The 24,222-nt window shown below is 42.5% G+C and overlaps 1 protein-coding gene across 4 annotated transcripts in view; it reads right to left on the bottom strand.

Moving 5' to 3' along the window:
* Positions 1-952: 952 nt before the first annotated feature.
* LOC100566883 (paired box protein Pax-6) overlaps positions 953-24,222 on the bottom strand; it is a 38,665-nt gene continuing 15,395 nt past the window's right edge. For 3 of the 4 annotated variants that reach the window (XM_062957055.1, XM_062957053.1, XM_062957054.1), the window contains exons 3-9: positions 18,228-18,446; positions 11,174-11,332; positions 7,757-7,839; positions 7,485-7,644; positions 6,262-6,359; positions 6,004-6,148; positions 953-2,038 (exon numbers count right to left, since the gene is read on the bottom strand). In XM_062957055.1, coding sequence (XP_062813125.1) covers positions 1,953-2,038; positions 6,004-6,148; positions 6,262-6,359; positions 7,485-7,644; positions 7,757-7,839; positions 11,174-11,332; positions 18,228-18,342 — 846 coding nt within the window. In that variant the 5' untranslated portion in view covers positions 18,343-18,446 and the 3' untranslated portion in view covers positions 953-1,952. The remainder of the gene's footprint in view (positions 2,039-6,003; positions 6,149-6,261; positions 6,360-7,484; positions 7,645-7,756; positions 7,840-11,173; positions 11,333-18,227; positions 18,447-24,222) is intronic. The other variant, XM_062957056.1, reaches the window with a different exon arrangement.

Raw genomic sequence — 24,222 nt, forward strand, 5'->3', positions numbered from 1 at the left:
TACTTTAACCTCTGGCATAAAGATGGAATGACACCACCAGCTTCACCTATTGTTTTTCTGCTTGTGGGCCATTGTGGAGACTTTTCTGGGTTTAAGAAGAATAAAGCACTTGTTCTTTATTGTTCACCTGCGTGGCACATATCTTGTTTCTCTGGCAAAGCAGTGCGTGGACTATACATTTTGATTTTTCATTATATCAGAGACAGCAACTCTACATATTTGCTTTGCATTCAGCTTCATTGTCTTTACTTGCTTTGTCTTAATCTAGTTATCCTAACTTAAAAAAAAAAAACCAGATGCAAATTCTACAATTGCACAGTCATCGAGAGATACACAGAATACAGTAGACATGAACTGAGCAAACATCTTTATGTGGCTCAGAGCCATGAGATCCACAGCCCTTGCTAATTTTCAGCACCTCAAACCACAGGCTCTGCTGCTTTTCCTTCTCACAGGTTCAAGGAAAAACCACTGAAAAAAGCAAAGGAAGCGGGTCAAGGAGGGGGGTGCTTCCTCAGCAGAGAACATGATTCCCAGTAAAGCCTCCTTGAAATGGCTGTGTGTTTACTGCTACCATGCACAACGAGGCGTTGGGAAGAGAACAAGAGCCAAAGTGAACAGTAATGGCTGCACATAATGGACAGCATTGTTAAAGCTCACGCACAGCATTTAAACTTGTCATCAAGCGCTGTACAAACTCAGGATGCATGGTTTATGAATATACCATTTTGTCTGTGATGGTCTGCTCTTCTTTTTTCATGGGATTCACTGTACATTATAGAAGCATGGAGTCAGAAGAGACCCCAAGGGCCATGCAGTCTAACCCTATTCTTGCCATGAACACATAATGAAAGCACTCTTGAAAGATGGCCAACCAGCCTCTGCTTAAGAACCTCCAGAGAAGGAAACTTGAGGAACATTGCACACACAGGATGTTAACACTCACACAATGTTATTTACACAGGTCCTTTATTAACACAGGTGAAAACAGGTTGAATCTATAAGTGTGCATGTGTGTGTGTAAGTGTGTGTCTGTGTGGGCATTTTGTGTAGGTCAGAGGTCCCAAGTCCTCTGGGATCCATGTGGAAACCCAGCTAAGTGAATTCCATGCAGGAAAGAAAAGAGGTTGGAGTGAGGCCGAGTGAACAGAGATACATGGAGGGGCTTAAAGGACAATCTTTGCAAGGGGGAAAAAAACCACTGAACATTACACACCCAGGAAGAAGCAACACTAGCAAGCCTCCCAAAACCGCAAGAGGGGCCCGGAGGCCTTTAACATATATCCCACGATATTCTAGGAGGGCAAAAGAGGAGAGGGTCAATGCTTTCTTCCCCACAATGATATTCACTGCTTTCCAAATGGTTGTGGTATTGATTTACACGCAACAATCCTTTGCAAACAATAGCTCAAAAGGGGAACGTGTGCTTCATTTTCCTCAGGCAGTCCTTTGTAGATTTCCACTGGATTTTAATTTGTTGGTCACTATGTCTCTTCGGGTTTATCATTCAAGGTTCCACCTTTGTTTCATTCGTTGTATCCGCTCCCCAAAGAGGTGTTGATTCCCACAATCCATTACACTAGATCCCCAAGATGTTGGTGTCTTGCCATTGTACTTCTGGAAGGTCTTTTTTCCTGGTTCTCACTGCCCTTTTTAGGATCCAGGGGAGGAAAAGAAGAAATCCACAGAACGAACTATATAATTGGGGGGGGGGGGATGGACAACCGAGGAGCTGTCCCCTGCTCCCCCGTGGCACAGAAGTGCACACACAGAGAGGAGGGTGAAGGCTCGGCACCAACACAGACATGGTTGCCTAACATAGATACACAAAGTTGAGGCAGGAAGGCAAGCTCTTCCTCTCCACCATTCCCTCCCATGTGATGTGACCCATCATTTCTCCGTTCCTCTCCTATTTCCTTTCTGCCTTCCATTTCCCTCTTCCACTTCCCTCCTCACTGTAATCTTGGCCAATACTGGGAAAGATCGGGATCTCCTCCAGGGACTTGTACGGGAACAGACACCCCTGGAGAGATTAAGCCTACAGAGGTTGTAGGGAAGAGAAAAAGAGAGATTATCAGTCACTAGAAGGAATCGCAAAAAATCTCATACGTCACCAAAGTCAGGACATGAAAATAAATATATACATTCAGTAAACAATGTGTTGTCGAAAGCTTTCATGGCTGGAATCACTAGGTTGCTGTGAGTTTTCCAGGCTGTATGGCCATATTCCAGAGGCAATCTTTCCTGATGTTTCACCCACATCTATGGCAGGCATCCCCAGAGGTTGTGAGGTCTGTTGGAAACTAGGCAAGTGGGGTTTATATGTCTATGGAAAGTCCACGGTGGGAAAAAGAACTCTTGTCTGATTGAAGCAAGTGTGAATGTTGCAATTGGCCAATTAATGGTAATCAAGGTGGCCAATTGCAACATTCACACTTGCCTCAATCAGACAAGAGTTCTTTCTCCCACCCTGGACATTCCACAGATATATAAACTCCACTTGCCTGGTTTTCAACAGACCTCACAACCTCTGGGGAATGCCTGCCATAGATGTGGGTGAAACGTCAGGAGAGAATGCTTCTGGAACATGGCCATACAGCCCGGAAAACTCACAGCAACCCATTCAGTAAACAGATTGCTGAAAAACTGCCATGAAAAAAGAGAAGGCTGATATAGGATTTGTATTCCAAAAGATCAAAACATTTCAAAGCTCCAAATATCAAGACTCTTTGGACATGAGATGCTCTCCTCAGTTAACCTCCCTTGGTACAGAGAATAATAATTGGGTCTCTGCTAAAGATTAAAGGCAAAGTCTTAGGGAGGTTCTTGAAGCCTTGAAAGAACGGTTTTCATCGCATTGTATTCCATCAACGGCCTTCTTAATAACAGTTTAAGAGGAAGGGCAGGTCCATATCCTATTTACAATATGAAGCAGGAAAGAGTTGAAATGCCCCCTCGGCAACTGAATCCACTTCAGCAGAACGGCAGTTCTCTTGTTTTGAGAATCCAAAGTCAGTACAAAGGTATGACTAAGATGAGGATTGACTGAGCAAAACAGGGCGTTTTATGCCCTACTGGTCCATATCTGAAACCCAAAATATTTTTTCTTCACTCCCTCCCTTGTTTTTTTTTTTAGAGAAAGGTGGGGTAGAAAAGTATGGTTCATGGCTGCACGCCATTTATAACCTGATCCCTTTTCTTTATATTTCCAAGTCTATTTCTAGATTTTCGCTCATGATGCAGTAACACCCCTTGCAAACACAGATTTTTCTTTTCTAAATCCAAAATCTTATCATTCCACCCCAGCCCTTTTTTTGCTGAAATCTACTGACTACAAGAAACATAATATCCCTTCCAATGCACTGTTGACACCATGGTATGGCACATAAGGGAACAAAAATGGCCCTCTCCCCTTGCACAAGTGCACACCCTTGGCCTACAGCTTTCAAGCTTAGCAAATTCCCATTATAACAAAACCAAGAACACAAGAAGAACCATACTGGATCAGACCAAAGGCCTCTGTGAACCATCATTTTGTTCCCCTAGTGACAAATGAGAAGCTTTGGTGGGAAGCCCATAAGCAGGCCATAGTAACAACATGCCTCTTTCCTTCGCACATGTCACAACAGTATCTATTGGAAAGCAAACAACCTCCAACACGGAGGACCTTACAAAATCTGTTTATATCAGCATGCATCTCATATTTTTTAAGGACGGGATGCATATTGTCCCCATCCCACTCAATTCTTACATTTTGAAAATACTGTGCTTTGACGCATCACACCACAGAAGGCTGGCTCCTCCCAATCTGTTCAAATTTATCCTTATGTCACATTTTTAAAAAATCTAATATTGCGCAATGACACAGTCTGGAAGTCTCTAACTATCATTCTCATGAAATTTTAGCTGATGGAATTTGAGCCCCCGGTGGCGCAATGGGTTAAATCCTTGTGCCGGCAGGACAGCTGACTGAAAGGTCCGTGTTCCGAATCCAGTGAATGGGGTGAGCTCTGGTCTATCAGCTCCAGTGTCTCATGCGGGGACATAAGAGGATGGTAAAACATCCGGGTATCCCCTGGGCAACGTCCTTGCAGATGGAAGGTTCTCTCACGCCAGAAGCGACTTGCGGTTTCTCAAGTCACTCCTGACATGAAAAAAAAGCTGATGGAATGCATACTGATTTTACAATCACACGTAAAAACAGTGCCTCAGGATCATATTAAATAAAAAAACACTATTAGAATCCCAGCTGCAATCATTCCATTTCTGCGATGTTTTCCAGATGGATTCTGACAGATTACTGACGGAATGGGACAAGCGTCATGTAAGAGGACCCGTTCGGAATCATGTTCAAAGAGTGTCAGAAATGGAGACTATCCCAACATGATAAGGTCCTGAAAGTCATATAGTAGCCACTTGATAGCCTTCTCCTCTAGGAATTTCTTTAATTCACTTTTGAAGTCCTCTGAGTTGGTGGTCATTTCTACATCTTGTGGTAGCAAATTCCACATCTTGGCTATACACTGTATGAAGAAGTGTTCCTTTATGCCTGTACAGATTTTCTACTTAGCGACAATATTCTAGAGAGTCAACATAACCTCCGGCAAGTGATGATGGGAACTCCTAAGACACACTTTTCCCGTCCTGTATTCTTTGATGTGCCAGAAGTTTCCAACCTGATATTTCACTGCATCTAGAGAGTTCCAGAGCAAACTTGTGTCATGCTGCTCACATATGCTTTGGAATGCATCATATTTGGGGAAAATTCTGGAAGGACAAAGGGTTTTGTGTAGGCATGCTCCTCCTCTCTCAAATGCACAGAAAGGGGAATTTCACCCACAGTTGAACTGCTATATTCACAAAGATTGAGTAGGTCAGTACTTTCCAATACTGCTGGGATCCCCACAAATAAAAGGTATGGTGCAATAAAGACATATCAGATCTATGCAATTTGTTTCCCACTCATTGCCTTCCAACATGCCATAATCAATATGCCCTGCGTAGGAGATGAAGGAGGTTGTAGTCCAAAACATTAGGCAGGACAAAGATTCTCTGTTGTACCCCAAACTACATGTTTTGTTTTGGGAACAATACTGGATGGGTGCCTGTATCTGAAACTGGAGCAAACAATCAAAATCTGACCATTTGTCAAAATGTAATTTCTCTTATTTACTTGATGTTTTTTTGGAAGATATCTTGCAGAATCTGAAATTTCAAGTACAGTGTTTTATTTTATTTTTTTCTTTCTGGGGTTGAGAATTGGCTTGTGGTCTCTGTAAAGGATGACTCTGAGTCACGGTGCGGTAGCTGAAAATTATGCTAAATGAATATGCATCGCCCTTGACGAATGAAAAACAAACTTGGATGCCTGGTGTGTTTTAGCAGAAGCTGACAATATGTTTACCTATTGCTTCATGACCACAAGAGCTAGTAGAAACTTGCTTTTAAAAATAATGTATTAATGCTGAGCTTTCCAGAATTTTTGCCATATTCCGCATAGCATAGTGAAATCACTACTTAGACAGATCTTACATACTTCTTTGCCTCTTGCTCACAGAATTTACTTATTTGGTTTATGACTCCCATAATCCTCCAGCCAGCATAAGAGATTGTGGGATTCATAATCCAAAAATAAGTTTCTCAAGGCTCTGTCCTACCTAGAGCAGAGTTTCTCAAACTGTGCCCCCCCTCAGATGTTTTGGACTTCAGCCCCCACCATTCCTAACAGCTGGTAAACTGGCTTGAATTTCTGGAAACTGAAGTCCAAAATACCCAGAGGAGCACAGTTTGAGAAACACTGATCAACAGTGTCTTTTTGAAATATTGGAAATCTTTCTAATCAGAGAGCAACATTAGATTGCTCTGAGTTCTTACTTTCCCACTCTTTTTGCCCATCTGCTAGTACTAGTTGTTGTGTGCTCTACTTTATCCTCCCCACCTGCCAATTCAAGGTGGCCTCTCCTACCCGCTTCCCACCTGCAATGCCTCCTACCCTTCCATTACCAGTAGAGGCTCCATTGCTTGGGCTCAGGTTATGTGAGGAGAGCTGGGATGGCGTGTATGAATCGTAGCTTCGCACCGATGAACTGCCAGGGAGCATACAGGAATAAGATGACGTCTGGCTGGCAACCGGGGGCACGGCCTGCTGCTGGCATTAGAGAAAGGAATAAAAGAGGTTGGAGGATTGTCATTCATTGGCCCCAGCTCCCACATGCTTCTGTTTGAGCTTTTGCTCTAAGCTTCCACACAGTTTGCGCTCACCTGGATAGGGAGGCTGTTGGCCATGGAGAAGGTAGGTAAGGGTGGAAGGGCACCATAGTTGTTGCTGAGAGCACTTTCTGTACGGCCCAACATAGTGCCTGAAACAAGGGGAAGAGACACGCGATCAATAGCGTAGTACCAGAATTTGAAGACTTTATCATAATCCCCGTAGTCATTTCTTCAAGGTAAAGGGTAAAGGTTTCCCCTGACGTTAAGTCCAGTCATGTCTGACTCTGGGGGTTGGTGCTCATCTCCAGTTCTAAGCTGAAGAGCCGGTGGTGTCCGTAGACACCTCAAAGGTCATGTGGCTGGCATGACTGCATGGAGCGCCATTACCTTCCCGCCGGAGCGGTACCTATTGATCTACTCACATTGGCATGTTTTCGAACTGCTACGTAGGTTGGCAGAAGCTGGAGCTAACAGCAGGCGCTCCCTCCGCTCCTGGGATTTGCAAGTTCTCCTTTCGGTCTGCAAGTTCAGCAGCTCAGTGCTTTAACACACTTCGCCACCGGGGCTACTTCATTCTTCAAGGATGATCCCAAAAAATGCAAACGACTTTGTGGATCCATAGTCACAAACAAATGCTTAGTAACTGGCACACTACTTTTGTGGTCACTACTTTTCCCAGGGTCATAGTGTCCATGGAAGATGGACATAACCTGTTGGCTCCATTCTACTTCTCCAATGCCTTCTTTGAAGACACAGTTTCCATACCTTTCTCCCGCTTGCTCCCAACACTTACACTGACGTAATGCACCAACAAGATTTCAACCACTTGCTCGATCAGATCCAGATAACTCTTAATTGCCCATTTAAGATCAATCCACCCAAGAATACTTTCTGTTGAAAGAGATTTACAACAACATTTTGTAACTGGGACAATTTATGTTCCTTTCAGGGATTGCCAAAAATTGCAGATAAACTCAAAGGAAACAGGGAAGCCCAGGGAGAGGGCTGATATCACCATCCCTGCTAATTGAAAGTACTATTGCTTCAGCTTGGAGCTCCATGGGCCCTAGGATGGAGGAATGGATGTGCCATCAGCCAGGAAGCCTATAAGGCACACTATTTTAAACAGGAACTGTCAGGAAGATACAAGAAGGGAGCTAATGATCTAGATGGAATACACTTGGAAAAGTGTTTTCAGGGGGAGGATAGAGAACTCTGGAAGCTGTGGAACAAAAATCAAACAAGCTGAGGAAATTTGATCCCTTGGGCCTTACCTGACCCTGTAGGCTGAGGGAGAGACTGGTAAACAGTGCTCCCTCCAGTGCCAAAACTGCTGTTTATGGTCAGGTGTCCCCCTGTCCCTCCTGCTTGGCGTCTCTGATTCCGCAGTTTCTCCTCCCGGCGCCACTTGGCTCGGCGATTGGAGAACCAGACCTGTAGGGAGAGTAAAATAGCATCACTTGCAGTAGAAAGATGACCTAGCAATGCTAGGTATCCTGTTCTTAATTCAATCATTTAAAAATGTCATGTGATCCCCCTGTCTTACCTGGATCCGGGCCTCTGGAAGATCAATTTTTGCTGCCAAGCGTTCCCGGGCAAAGACGTCAGGATAATGAGTGCGCTCAAACTCTGAGGAACATTGGAGGGTCAAAGTCAGGGAGATTAATTCACCTCTCTCTCCATCATTCACAGCTCTAGGTGAATTAGCACATTATCACCTCCTGGCAGCGACCTTAGGGACACCTTCCTTTCTATGTTGCTTTGTTAAATGCTCATTTCCCCAATTGAGGCCAATAAAGGACATCTAAATCAAATTGCAAAATTGGGTCAGCTGGTGGCCTTTGGGACTGGGAGGGCCGGGTGGCCAATGAAAGGTAAATCCAAAATACAAGAACAGGGAGAACCATCTAATTCTAGTTTTGTCTCCCTGTAATGACACTACATTACAACTCTTTAACATCCCAATGAACTGGAAAACAACCTCTTATGCTGTGAATCTTTGTAAAAAGAGATTCCTAGAAGGACAGAAACCAGAAGTGCATCCAATGCCACCTCACGGACTGGTATAAATAAGGAAGAAGGTGGAAGTGGGCTGGAGAGTCAGCATAATGTAATGTTTGAATTTTGATTATGACTCTGGAAACCAGGGTTTGGTTCCCCGCTTCTCACTAGTCTGGCATATGAGGGGCATGTTCCCTGGAAACACTACAATGTTCTGCTGGGTGCAGATGCTCTGTTCCCACATATAGCTCATTGCATATAAGTGATATGATATAGAGCAGGCATGGGAAAACTTCAGCCGTCCAAGTGTTTTGGACTTCAACTTCCATTATTGCTCACAGCCAAATTGTGGGACTTGAAGTCCAAACACCTGGAGGGCTGAAGTTTGCCCATGCCTTACAGAGTAATGTGCTGTAAGCAGATGTGCATCTAAGATGCAATATGAATTATATCCACCAGATGGACCTTTCCATTTCCCTTTTCCATACGGCCTCTAAAAAAGGTAAAGGTTTCCCCTGAAATTAAGTCCAGTCGTTTGCGACTGGTGCTCATCTCCATTTCTAAGCCGAAGAGCCAGCGTTGTCCATAGACACCTCCAAGGTAATGTGGCCAGCATGACTGCATGGAACGCCGTTACCTTCCTGCCAGAGCAGTACCTATTGATCTACTCACATTTGCATGTTTTTGAACTGCTAGGTTGGCAGAAGCTGGTGCTAACAGTGGGCGCTCATTCCGCTCACCGGATTCGAACCTGTGACCTTTTGGTCCAAAGTTCAGCAGCTCAGCCCTTTAACTCACTTTGCCACAGGAGGCCCCCATCCCAACAATATAAATGATCTCAAGCATATGTGGAATTACTGGGCCTTGTAAAAGGAATCAGTTTATGTAAAATAGGTATTGGAAGGGCATACATCATATGAAGTCTAATGCCCAGAAGAGTTTTATATCATCCCACCAAAGATGCATTGAAAGGAAGATTTCCCACAGTTATTGTTTCTGCCATTTCTCACAGCACCAGAGGTGGGTAGGATGGAGAATTAGCATCAAATAAAACTAGTCCCTGAAAGGCAGCTCATGTTTAAATAAAAGACCTGTGTCTTTAAGGTGCTTCATAGAGTTTAGTTTTTACCTTCATCCTTGTAGCATGGATAACACTCAAATAATTCTCCTATATGGAAATTAGTGCCTACAGTATCTGCCAGTCTCATTATGAGCTTTCAGATGGACCCTAAAAACTTACCTTTTCACTTTGACCTATACATGAGTCTTACTTTATTAAATACAGTATTCCCTCACTTATCGCAGGGGTTACGTTCCAAGACTACCCACGAAAAGTGAAAATCCACAAAGTAGGGACGCTATATTTGTGTTGTTTACAATCTCACTGGCAAGTAGCATCTCTGTCCCCTCCTTGCCTCTCAAGCACGCACGTGCCTTGTGAGGTGAAAACAAAGTTGTTTCAGCCTCCTTTTCTCTCCCTTTGGCTTCTCCTTCCTTCCTTCCTTAGGCTTCTCCTTAGGAAGGAAGTAGAAAGAGGGATTTATATTATTTTATGATTTATACTATTATTTTAGTGTTTATTTAAAAACCGCAAAATAGCGAGGGAGCGAAAAGCGGACAGCGAAGTAGTGAGGGAACACTGTAAGCCTGTTCCTACGGTGCTAGACAGGGTACATTCTGATATAGTATGAACCCCTGTATCCATGGGAGATATTTTCTTTGTGTGGATACAGTAAATGAATAATAATAATAATAATAATAATAATAATAATAATAATAATAATAATAACTTTATTTTTATATCCCGCCACCATCTCCCCAAGGGGACTCAGGGCAGCTTACATGGGGCAAGGCCCAACAACACAATAAAAATAAAAGGCAATTCACATAAAAATAGGATAAAAACAGTGATATTGTAACAATAAATAATAAATGAAACTGATATGATAGGGAACATTATTGAAATGAAGGACAGCAGACTCAAGAATTCCATAGAGTTGTATTGGAGAACTAGAAAATTCTTAGAGGATCTATTTTGTTAGATGTTGACAAATGAAACTGCAGATACCAGCTCACAGTTATGGGAATTCTAATGTACTTGATCCTTATTACATCATTGTTTTACAGTGTCTTACTGTCTTAATTTTGTGTATCATCTTGGTAAATTTTCTCTTCAATAATGTCTGAAAATATGTTTTGAAAATTTATATATATATATATATATATATATATATATATATATATATATATAGGTCTGTGAATATGAACCTATTATCTGGATATGCAGCCTTAATCTACCTCATAACCACTGAAGTAACTAAATTGAGGGGAAATTCAGAAGAAAAGCCCATAGGAATAAGGTTTGGGTAACAATAGTCTTTTCATGGGGCTGTCCTAAGATTTGTTTTGCCTAATGTGGAACAGCAAAGATCACTGTTGCCCTCCTACATCCAAAACAAGGTACATAACACCCAAATTATGATATACAAGGCAGAAAAACCCTTAGAGACTTCTCTAAATCACTGTTAATAAAAAATACTATAGTCGCTAACTAATAATGTACTGTATTTACTATAGTTAATAACTAATCATATGCTATTCTTTCATGTTGCCTGAGGAACTCAACTCACTCTGCTGAATGACAAGATTCAAGCCAAAGACAAAATGGCATAGATACAGCTAGTCATAATGATGTCAGCCACCTCTTTGAATCTTTTTCAAGAAGCTATTGGGAAAACTGATATAATGTGTGTGTTTGCACTGTTTGAATTAGAGTACAGTTCTCCCAGTGGCATCTCAGTTTGTGTGATGACAGTGCACATATACGTCCTGCAAAAATGCAAAAATACATGCATTCCTAGAAATCAGCTAGCCTGGGTTACTAACCAGAAAGACAGCCTAGTAGCCAGTGAGCAATTCCATCTGAACATCCCAGTCTTTGCCACCATCATTGCTTTCTCACCTTTCTCCAGAGCTTCGATCTGCTCCTGGGTAAAAGATGTCCGGTTCCTTTGCAATTTGCGCTTCAGCTGCAAACGGATTTGGGACTCATCTAGATCTTGGCTGCTTGCACCTTGGGGATGCTCAGGATCCAGGCCACTTTCAAGTTGCTGGCAACTATCTGCAAGTTGCCACAAGGAACAATATGTGGAAACAGAATAAGAGAATCAGAGAGTCAGAAGAGACCACAAAGGCCATCCAGTCTACTTTCTGACATGCAATAATAAAAGATACACATATTATAAGCTTTATAACACCTCATCATTGGGAGACAGTATAATATAGTGGTTGGTGAGGTAAAGAGGGATGGTCTTATGGACTGGCAAGGTAAGCAGTTGCCCTGGGTGCTGAGCTGAAGGAGGCACCAAGCCAAAATCACTGGCGCTCTGTTCATTGTGGATCCTGAATCTTTGGTAAACCAACACAAACCAAAGAAGGTAGAAACTTTAATGTTTTCCTCCAAAGTTCTGCATGTTCTCTATAGGACTACTTATAAAAATAAACTCCAACAGTTAAATTTAAAATGGGTTTCTTTTTCAATGTTTACATCACTTGTTCTCAGAGCTGATGAAACACAGCTTTATATTGCCAAAGTTTGAAACTTTGCTTCAATATAAATGTAAAATGTTGTAGAATTGATCAGGAAATGGGATGCGCCAAAAACACTCCTCAATCAGGGCATTGGTGTTGGACTAGAACATGGCCCTTCTTATTAGACGGTGGTGGTTTGAGCATACATGCTCCAGGGTCTCCATATCCACACAGCCACCATTTACTAATATGAGATGCAGCAGTCTGCGGTCACAGCAAATCATGGATCCAGATCCCACAGATCCAGAGGGTCACTGTATAAGTCTGGTGGCATATATTGCAGAGCCAGTGTGGTGTACTGATTTGAGTGTCGGATCAGAATACTTTGAATCCCTGTTCAGCCACGGAAACCTTGGGCAAATCATACACTCAGCCTCAGAGGAAGGCAAGGGTAAATACCCTCTGAACAAATTCTGCCAAGAAGCCCCTGTGATAAGGTTGCCTTAGAGTCGCCTTAAGTCAGAAATTACATAAATGCATGCAATAATATCAACAAGGATATACAGGCAAAGGATAAGGGTCAGCAGAGGACACTACCCCCTGTCCAGTGGTGCTAATACTCATAAATCTGACCTCAAACCAGTCCTCCCATTGCTTGCTTCAGCTCTACTCCCTCTGTCCCTCATATCACTGATGTTCCCTTTCAGCCCCATCCTCAAATCCCTGCCTCCCTTTTCAGGCTTTCTCCTTCTTCCTGTCTGATTGCCTGGTCTTTGCTCACAGTGACAACTATTTATTAATAGTTTATAAAGAGTGGATGAATGATTAATAAGCAAGTGTGACAAAATTGTTAATCCATCTCCTACACACTCAAAATGGAGGATTTCACTTCTGTTGGTACTTCTGTATGTAGCTTGGGAGGAAGAAGTGTCCTAAGATTGCCCCGATGATACCTGAGGCCTATGGAGGTCAAGAGCAAGAGAAGGGGAAACCAACGGGGAGAGAGAAATCTTAGTTTCTTCTGTATCTAGAGATGGAATTGAGCTTAAGGCTACCATATTGAATAGTTTGAATAGTTAGCAACTGTGCAATGGATTTTGAACAGGCAAGAATACATAGCAAAAGGAAAGAGAAAGGCAACACCAAGAAATCCTTGTCATGATTGCCTTTCATCTAGAAATCTATGTCCTCAATGTGACAGACCATCCACATCCAGAATAGGTATTCACAGTAATTTCTGGATCCGTCACCAAACTCTGCCTTTGGAAGGCAATCATAGCCATGAGCAATCATCCATGACATTCAATGAACTACATTATATGGGTCTATAGCCAGGTATGGGCAAACTTCCACCCTTCAGGTGTTTGGGCCTCAACTCCCACAATTCCCAACAGTTGGTAGGACATCAGCCACAGTTTGCCCATGCCAAGTCTATAGCAACAAGATATAATGAGGTTCAAACTGCATTATGTGGCAGTGTGGATCCAGCCCAAGACTAGAGCTTAGCCTATTTCTTTGGAAGGGACTATACCGCCAACAATCCCCATCCCAAATAATGTTATTTGGGAGATTCTGGGAGCTGTCGTTTGAAAAAGGGATTTGGACAAGCTCTAACAAAAAGTTTGACTCTCTGAAAATAAGAAGTTCTAACAATGTGGCAGCAGCATATGAATGCAAATTTGGGCCAAGACAGAAGCTTTGTTTAGACAAGGGGCTATTTATTTATTATATGGAAAGTGAACTGAGGGTACAGTAGTAATATATTTTAAAAGACAATAAAAGTTTGGAATTATACTAAATGCCCTTTGACCAGTAGCTGGCCACTTGGGGTGCCTCTGGTGTTGCTATAAGAAGGTCCTCCATGTACATGTGGCAGGGATCAGACTGCATTGCTATAGGTGGTCTGTGGTTTGCTCTTCTCCACACTCGCATGTTGTGGATTCCACTTTGTGGCCCCATTTCTTAAGGTTGGCTCTGTATCTCGTGATGCCAAAGCACAGTCTGTTCAGTGCCTTCCAAGTTGCCTAGTCTTCTGTGTGACCAGGAGGGAGTCTCTCATTCAGTATTAGCCATGGGTTGAGGTTCCAGGTTTTAGTCTGCCACTTTTGGACTCTCACTTGCTGAGGTATAACTCTGTAGATCTTAGAAAACTATTTCTTGATTTAAGGTGTTGATGTGCTGGCTGATATCCAAACAGAGGATAGGCTGGAGATGTCACTGCCTTGGTCCTTTCATTATTGGCGGCTACTTTCCAACTGATGTCAGGTGGTGCAATACCATCTAAACAGTATAATTTCTCCAGTGGTGTTGGGCATAGACATCCTGTGATAATGCGGCATGTCTCATTAAGAACCACATCCACTGCTTTAATGCGGTGAGATATGTTCCAGAATGGGCATTCATACTCAGCAGCAGAGTAGCAAAGCACAAGGGCAGATGTCTTCACTTTATCTGGTTGTGATCCCCAAGTTGTGCCAGTCAGCTTTCGTATGATATTGTTTCTAACACACACGTTTTGCTTGATATTCAAGCAGTGCTTCTAGACAAGGGGCTAGAGAGAAACCAACCATAGGGGGTTCGGGGACTCTCCGGGAAAGGTATAAAATTGGTGGGTGGCAACTGGGGATTTGGGGGAACCCACAAGGGTTTAACCTTTTATCCCAAGGGAGCTCTGGTCTGAAGAGTGACCTTTCTTTGCTTCTGCAGAGCCCAGCACTCGGATCTCTGCAGGCAACGCGAAGCCACGACATCAGCCGCAGTGCCCTAATGCGAGGCGACACTGCCAGCTCCCTCCCCCCCCTCCTTCCCCGAATCCTTTGCAGCCCCTGAAGCAATGAGATCCAAAAAGGCCCCCTCGGTGAAGAGTGTCTCTGCTTGGCCCTGGCCCAGACGTAGTGTTGTCAGGATCACTCCTCCTCCTTCGCCCGCCCCCCCAACCCAGAAGTCTGCCTGCCTACCCACCCACCCCCCTCTGTCCCCACATCCCCATCAGCTCTGTTTTTGCTGAGAGATCTTTGCAGAATGCAAAGGGAGGAAACACACTTGCATAAACCCAGAAGGGAAATGGGAGGCTTGGTATGAGGAAGGGGGGGGGGGGTTTGAGGAGAGAAGTGTGGGGAGCGGAGACCACACAGAGTATCTAAAAACAGCACAGATGGGGAGAGGGAGGGGAGGGACAGCCTGCTTGATGCTGCTACACAACATCAGCCAGGCCCATCTCAGTTGTTGGGCGTCACGCAAAGGGACCCAGAGGATCAAGAGAAGGCAGGGGATCCAAGGAGGCTGCAACAGGATAACTAGTTTGGGTAAACAGATACAAATGTCTCAGCTTCTACCTAGGCCTGGATGCAAAAAAAAATAGTTTGTGGGGATCAGGGGCCGAACTGTGGCGCAGGTTGGTGAGCAGCCTGCTGCAATAAATCACTCTGACCACGAGGTCATGAGTTCGAGGCCAGCCCGTGGCGGGGTGAGCACCCATCAATTAAAAAATTAAAAAATAGCCTCTGCTCGTTGCTGACCTAGCAACCCGAAAGATACAGTAGAGTCTCACTTATCCAACATAAACGGGCCGGCAGAACGTTGGATAAGTGAATATGTTGGATAATAAGGAGAGATTAAGGAAAAGCCTATTAAACATCAAATTAGGTTATGAGTTTACAAATCAAGCACCAAAACATCATGTTATACAACAAATTTGACAGAAAAAGTAGTTCAATATGCAGTAATGCTATGTAGTAATTACTGTATTTACGAATTTAGCACCAAAATATCATGATGTATTGAAAACATTGACTACAAAAATGCGTTGGATAATCCAGAATATTGGATAAGTGAGACTCTACTGTAGTTGTATCTATCAAGTAGGAAATAAGGTACCACTTATAAAGTGGGGAGGCAAATTTAACTAATTTACGACGTTGGAATGAAGAAGTGCCGTCACAGTGGATGATGAAGCAGCTGCTCCCCCCTGTGGACGGAATCGAACATCCCCTCAGGAGAAGGTTAAATTGTCTCTGCATCTGTCTCTGTCTTTGTTCTATGTGTATATGGCATTGAATGTTTGCCTTATATGTATACAATGTGATCCGCCCTGAGTCCCCTTCGGGGTGAGAAGGGCGGAATATAAATACTGTAAAGAAATAAAGAAATAAACTTGCAATATACTGTCAGCTATTAAAATAATGTGAAAATATGGGTTCTTCTAAAATAATAAGACAGGTTTCTGATTTGTCATACTATTCTATTTAAATCTATTTTTAATCTATTTAAATGGAAGACATCCGATTTGGTACATGAGATACCCTTTCATATACAACTCTCTACAGCCTTGAGGACTAGACACCTGAATGCTGAAATGCATTCTTGGAATGAATTAATGAATGAAGTAAGATGCAAAACAAGATTCTAAATATTTTTAAGAGGCACAGAACCTGGAGGGCCCCTATTTCTAACCTTCACAATAAATATTTAGGATATATAGCAGGTATTGGCAAACTTTGGTCCTCCAGGTGTTTTGGACTTCACAACATCAGCCAGGCCCATCTCAGTTGTTGGGCATCACGCAAAGGGACCGAGAGGGACCTACCGGCTGTTAGGAATTGTGGGAGTTGAAGTCCAAAACACCCGGAGGGCCAAAGTTTGCGCATGCCTGATATATAGGATAATATTTGCCTGCTGACATCCTTTCTCACAATATTCAATGGTCCACTTCTATAGAGTAGATACTGCAAATCTTGAATTATCTGAAGATTGGCTAGCCTCTGAAGAAGGACAATTTGTGATAAGGCTGAAACACTCTGGGCTTTTAAAAGAATGGTTTTGACCACTGTATGTCTCCTTTTATTCTTTCACTGTGACTACATGCTTTCCAGTTCTTTGTTTTGTTGCTTTCTAATGCAAGCCATTTAGGGTGGCAGATGAAACATTTACAATAATATTGGTAGATTTGTTTACCTTTTGCATGTTCTACCTTATTATTACTCTTACACCCATTTAGGGTGGCAGATGAAACATTTACAATAATATTGGTAGATTTGTTTACCTTTTGCATGTTCTACCTTATTATTACTCTTACAAAACGGCCATGGGCAGGAGCAGGAGTAGAATCATGCAAACTGGAAAGTAATATGAGCTTCATTGTAAAGGACAGAGTTATTTTTATATAAACATCTGAAAAGTCCTTGCTAGAGATTGAAAATAATCCTTTTTTTGGACTACAGAATCCAGAATCACCTGTCCCATATGGACACTTGTTCAAAGATTCCAGAAACTGTATTCCAGACTCTGTGCCATGTTGTAGGATGGGTAAACTTTGAGGAAGCTACAAAAATGAGAGCATTCAAAAGCTGGTTTCATCTTCAGGGTCCGTTACAAGGCTGTACAAACTGCCTGTTTAGTGGTACAGGAATGAAACATCTTTGTCCCCATTGAAAGTTCAATAATTCACATGTCAAGTATGAATGATTCAAGGCAATGGCACAGGCTAAACACTCCATTACACATCTGACATAATATATAAGCCAAGAGTAGCTAGCCTCCGTCCCATACTTTGGACAGCTCTTATAACCCAAAACTGTTAGCCATGGTATTTGGAAGCTTGGGGAACATGGTCTAAATAACAACATCCAAAGAGCCAAAGAGTCCCTATTCCCAGTGTAAGTTAATATATATGAATGTATTTGGTCCGTTTGCTTGCTCTTTTTGGAACAGACAAAAGGATGTCGTCTTCACATTGCATATAGTTAAACTGAGGAATTCATATCCATATGTTGTAGTAACAGCTGCCGACTTTGACAACTATCAAAGGAGACTGGGCATGTTTATGGAGGATATGGATAAGTGATAATCACAATTGCTAATAAGCACTGTGCCTCTGAAAATAATCACTGGGAAACACATCTGAGAGTACTTGGACCTCATGTTCTGCTTCTACTTGGTTACTACAGGACTAGAAAGCAGTACTGGGCTAGAAAGGTCTTTGCTCTCATTCAAACCCAGATGCCTTACGCATTAGCAGTGGAACTTGCCAAAACATTGAATGCCTAGCAGCTGCCTATGGATGCAGAATGCAGAGACTAATCCAGAATGTAAAGCAGGTAGCCATGATTTGTTGAAAATGATAATAGGCCGAATTTGACTACTATTGAGTTTCTGTAGGTAATAAGAGCTTAGAAAAATAAGGGGAAACAGTTTGGGATGAAGGAAATGTTAATGCATGCACATACCCCATGTTTCCACCTCATAGTTACATCTCCTAAATCTCTTTTCCTTCATAAGGCGAAACACAGAAACACAGAAAATATACATACATTTTACCATAATATGCAGCTAGCCCGCATTAAAACTGAGCACAGCAAGCCTTCTACATTTGTAATGTAATAACTTATCCTTATTCAAATGGATAATGGGACAGTAGGAAAAAGCCAACATGAGGATGTGTGTGCATGCATGCATGCATGTATGCAATTCAATTTTCTATTCCATACCAGGGTTGGGTGGTCCTGTCACCAAACTGTCTTGATACCACTCCTGGCGACCACCCCATGTACTGTTCTGTATGTTCAGCATTCTGCTCTTCTCATACATGCCATCCACCCCCATGGAGTGGAACTGGAGACCGGAGGGACAGGGAGAAGGGAAGTGGATGGAGGCCCCCCACCTGAAGGACTGCGAGCTGCAGGGCACACGCCCTGCGCCAGATAGACCTGAAAGACACAGCAAGAGAGAAGCAGTTATTCAACAGATGATCAATGCTCAGGGGAAGTCCGCACTGAGAGCTCTAAAGAACTGAGAAAAGAACTCAGTATATTATTATGATTATTATTATTATTATTATTATTATTATTATTATTATTATTATTATTATTATTTAGACGCCACTTTATCTCTCTCAAGTCACCAGTGGCACAGCGGGTTAAATCGCTGAGCTGCTGAACTTGCTGACCGAAAGGTTGGCGGTTCAAAAAAAGGGAGTGGAGTAAGCACCCACTGTTAGACCTAGCTTCTGCCAACCTAGCAGTTTGAAAACATGCAAATGTGAGTAGATCAATAGGTACCGCCCTGGCAGGAAGATAACGGTGCTCCATGCAGTCATGCCAGCCACATGACCTTGGAAGCGTCTACAGACAATGTTGGCTCTTTGGCCTAGAAATGTAGATGAACACCAACCCCCAGAGTCGGACACAGCTAGACTTAATTTCATTTTAATTTACCTTTTACCTTATCTCTCTCAAAGAAGACTCAAGGCAACTTAACATAAAAGCATTAGCAGACAATATCTTTCTCCATAACTGTCACACCAATCTCTTTTTTTCTGTAGCAATATCATTAAAAATATTGAGCAAAACAAGCAAAGAGTCCACCTAACTCCCCAGGGCTGAAAGTAGTAGAGCGCTTGCTTGCTTCTGCATGCAAAACTTTCCAGGTTAAGTCCCAGATATTTCCAGGAGACAGATTGAAACCATTACTTTTTGTTTGGTTTTAATTATTCATTTTGAGATTGTTTTAGGTCTTAATCTTTATAATCTGTAGGTTGTAAATTGTATATTGTAATGTTTGTACCACTGCTGACCGCTTTGAGTCTCTTCCGGAGAAAAAAAAGTGGTATATCATCATCATCATCATCATCATCATCAAGTTTTGAATCTTATTCCAAAATTTTCATGATTGATCTCCAGGTAGGGCTATAGATAGGCTCCCTACCTTAAACCTTACAAGCATCTACTTCCTACTTCCTATATCCCCCTACATTAAGGAAAACCAGAACACATGTGGCCATGCAACTTCAGTGTATGGTCAAGGTGTCAAAATTTAATAATGAGGAAGATCACAATGCTAGCAGGTAAGCTCACTGGAAAGTGTACAGCTCTGCCCCTTCTCTCTTCTTCCCCTGTTGAGTTGATTGAAAAGTGTTTTTGCACTTTGTGCAGCAACTGGAGTAAGTTGAAAATGGAAAGTGGGAGGAGAAAGAAACTGGATCATTTAAAAAGAAACTGAAAAAGTGGGATGACAGAGGATTAAATGGGACAGTCACTACAAAATTGGGGATTTGGAGGGTGTGTAATCCCAAGACCAACGGTTTGGTGTAAGGAGGCCTACTATATTTCTACATGTCATATTGCTATTGCAGAAATAAGCACAGATATAAGTAGATACAAGTCTTGTCATGGTGGTAAAGGATGTAATCTGGGGGGGGGGATCAAAACTATATTTTTACTGGAATTAAGAGCCATGATCCCTATGCACATACTCTTAGTTCATGGCTTCTGCGTGTCAAGCCGGAGATGAGTTGGGGGGCTTCTCAGTAGGGGAGGCCCTACCCGCTATGATAGTGTGCGTCTATATCTGCACACACTCTCTAGCTAGAGAGAAACTCCACCGCAGGGACCTGCTGTTCTCTTGACATGTCAAGGACTGCTTGCTACGTTGTCCTTGAAAGCAATGGCTGCAGCTGCGGACTGAGTGGGTGGATGTGGGTCGCAAATGGAGAGACTGCCTGGTCTTTCATCCACATTGCCCTGATTGCAAATTGCCGGTTCGTGTTGACAGGACTTGGAAGTGTCAACCCTCTTGCCTTTGCCAAAGCACCCCAATATTGTGTTGTTGAAGGCTTTCATGGCCAGAATCACAGGGTTGTTGTGTGTTTTCCGGGCTGTATGGACATGTTCCAGAAGCATTCTCTCCTGATGTTTTGCCCACATCTATGGTAGGCATCCTCAGAGGTTGTCAGGTATATATTTATATATATTCACCCCAATATTCATAGCACTCAATGGCACTTCCCAGATCTATTCTCCAGTCTCCCAAGGCAGCCTTTCCCATTCCCATTCACACCATCTTCTCTTCACCCACTCCCACCGCAGTTAAATATTTAGAAGAAGCAGATAGAGTGAAAGATCAGAGCTTTATGTGATGGGGAGAAAATGAGGAGAAACAACTAGAGGTTCAGAAAATATTTGTGGATGGATAAGACATATGTGAATGGATAAATACGGAAAAGCAGGCTGGCAGATTGAAACTGTGTGTGGATGGATAGATGAAGGCTGATCATGAACACAAGAGACGGGCATATGTTTTATGAGTATCTTGAAAGTTGCCTCAGGCCTTTTCTTGCTGCATGCCTGCACTTACCTATATGGATCTTCAAAAAAAAAACTCGACAAATTTTCATATCAAGGTCTTTAAAAGCCAGACATCACAAAATGCAGAGGAGTGAAGGCTACAACTTCCTAATTTCCACAACCAACGTTGTTTAGAAGATTCTGGGGATAGCAGTCAACAATAAAATAACTTTTCCATGCTTTGTTTAAAAATTGGTTTTAGCCTACTGCCATGAGATTTTTGAACTGCCCACCACTAAAGCATTTGCACTGGCTGCCAATTCCTTTCCAGGCCCAATGCAAGGTGCTGGTTTTGACCTTTAAAGCCCTAAACAGGTCCTACTTACCATTCTGACCACATGTCCTCATATCAATCTGCCCGAATTTTAAGATCTTCAAACAAGGCCCTTCTCTCGTTGCCACCACCATCACAAATGCAGTTGGTGGTGATGAGAGAAAGGGCCTTCTCGGTGGCTGCTCCAATTCTTTGGAATTCCCTCCCCAAGGAGGTTAAAACAGCCCCTTCCCTGATATCTTTTAAAAAGCAGCTAAAGACGTTCCTGTTCGTGAAAGCTTTTGATGAAGACACTTAGCTGTAATGACAGGAAGGCTAACTTTTGTTGAGTTGTGCTAATGTTACCATCTGTCTTATTGAGTTGCCTGCAATAACTGTATTAGACAAGTGTTTTTAAATATGTTTATTTATACCTTATTGTAAATTTGTTTTTATAGGTTATTATTTTACATGTGTATATTGTTTTGAATTGTCTTTTATATAATGTTGTGAGCCGCTTTGGGTGCCGGGATATAAATAAAGATGACGATTATTATTATTACCATACATTATTTTGGCTTCCGTGGTTTTCAAGGATGCACAGGCATAGCTCCAAAGTTTCAAATAGCCCCCTTAAACAGTCACAATAGTTCAAGTTCTGAAAAGAGGGTTATTCCTGGCTTTTACATTATCCCTCCCTGTGAAAGGTAAGAACAAGGAAAGAATATAAGGCATGGGTTGGGAAGAGTAGCAATCGTCATGGTTGTGCAAAGCATCAATGTAGAAGATTCCCTGGATCAGTGACCCTTGTGCACTGACTAGTGCAGCCTTCCCCAAAGGCCATGAATTTTGGGAGCTAAAGTATGAAACAATTAAAAGTCACCCCGGTGGCAAAGTGTGTTAAAGCACTGAGCTGCTGAACTTGCAAACCGAAAGGTCGCAGGATCAAATCCGGGGAGCGGAAGGAGCGCCCACTGTTAGCTCCAGCTTCTGCCAACCTAGCAGTTCGAAAACATGCCAATGTGAGTAGATCAATAGGTACCGCTCTGGCGGGAAGGTAACAGCGCTCCATGCAGTCATGCCGGCCACATGACCTTGGAGGTGTCTACGGACAACGCCGGCTCTTTGGTTTAGAAATGGAGATGAGCACAACCCCCAGAGTCAGACATGACTGGACTTAACGTCAGGGGAAACCTTTACCTTTACCTTATACTAGGGAAAGCTAGTCCACACAAAATTGCAAAGCCATGCCATGCCTCTGTTTCACAGCTTAGATCTACAACTCCCTGTATCCTCCAACCAGTAAGATTCTGGGAACTACAGTCCCAAAAAAGAACTTTAATGAATGTCAGTCCATTTTCATATCAAGGGTCATTGCCTGAGTAACAAAACAGGAAATCATATCTTGATTTCCCTTTTTTCATTAGCAGCAGGCGCGGGATTTGTATTCCAACTATAGCAGTTGGTGATAACATGATCCTTTATCTTGAGGCTAATACTGATATAGGGATAAAATGATTCCCACTGCAAAGACTAATGTGAATGTGTATGGAATAGCTGCTCAGATGAACTAGATACTTCCCTTCCCGAATGAAGCAACGTCATGGCGTTGATACGAAAAGAAGATGATGGAATAAGTAGGTCCCCATAAGGCAATATCTCCAATAGTTCAGAAAATCAAATGAAAATTTGCTTGAACTTTACAGTGGAAAAGTAATGATATATCATTACTAGGACAAGACATCTGGAAGCACCTGCTGGAAGTTGCCTCACAAGTCAAACCACTGTGCCATCTAGCACAGTACCTCCTTTGCCTAGTTTCCAACATACCTCACAACCTCTGAGGATACCTGCCATAGATGTGGGTGAAATGTCATGAGAGAATGCTTCTGGAACATGGCCATACAGCCCAAAAAACTTACCGCAACCTAGCTCAGTATGTTCTATGACAGTAAAAGTCTACCTTTCCCAGCCTGATTTGGATATGCCATGATTGATCTCTTGCACTGTCTTTGTGCAAAATATGTGATTTTCATTGAGCTATTGTTGTTCCACGTGAACAATAAACTATCCTGTTTAATCTGTCTCAAAATCAAATTGACAACAAGCAGCTACATACAGTTTCCAAGAAAAGAAACAAAAAAACCCCAAATCCCTATTTTATGCTTTCTGGGGAGTGTTCCATGCTATTTGAAAATATATAAATCTCCCAGATCAATTATATTATTATGTGAAATAAGCATTCTCTCTAACGGGTCAAAGACACCTCAGCTTCATAGTCCGGATCTACACTGCCCTATATCCCAGGATCTGATAATCTGATTATCCCAGATTATCTGGCAGTGTAGACTCATATAATCCAGTTCAACGCAGATAATCAGGTATCAGATCCTGGGATATGAGGCAGTGTAGATCCAGCCTGAGACAGGGGTTTAGCTTCTACAATGTGTTTTATCTGCTCAGGCATTCAGTGTCCTCTGCAGAAAGATCTGCAGCAACATGATCGCAATTGACACTTAAGATGAAGGCTGCAGCTAAACTGTAGGAATAATGCAGTTTGACACCACTTTAACTGCCATGGCTCAATGCTATGGACCAATGGGAGATGTAGTTTGGTGAGGCACCGGCACTATTTGGTAGCAAAGGCTAAACACCTTGTAAAATTTCAACTTTCGTGATTTCATAGTATTCAGATATGGACGTTACGTGTTATCAAACTGAATTAATCCTACAGTGTAGATGCACTTGAAGCCTCTGGATTGGCCTGGCTCTATATCAGGGGTGGGCAACAGTGATCCTCCAGATATTGTTAGATTGTCTATCATCCACAGTTTGTCATCATTTTTGATGTTAGTTAGGGTTGACTGGAACTCTAGTCAAATAATGACTGAAGGCCACATCTTTGTCCCATATAACAATGAAAGCCTGCTCGGTTGCCTGTTTCTGGCTGGTCAACAGATTGTGTACAAGCTACACATCAAGCCTTGACAGAATATTCCTGCATCAATGTCTTTCTTTGAGTATCAGTTTGTTTTTAAGCCTTTGTATTTGCGGACCTTAATTTTTAAGAGGAACAACAACAACAACAACAACAACAACAACAACAAC

Source organism: Anolis carolinensis, chromosome 6 (assembly GCF_035594765.1).
Source record: "Anolis carolinensis isolate JA03-04 chromosome 6, rAnoCar3.1.pri, whole genome shotgun sequence".
In the NCBI taxonomy this organism is placed as follows: Eukaryota; Metazoa; Chordata; class Lepidosauria; order Squamata; family Dactyloidae; genus Anolis; species Anolis carolinensis.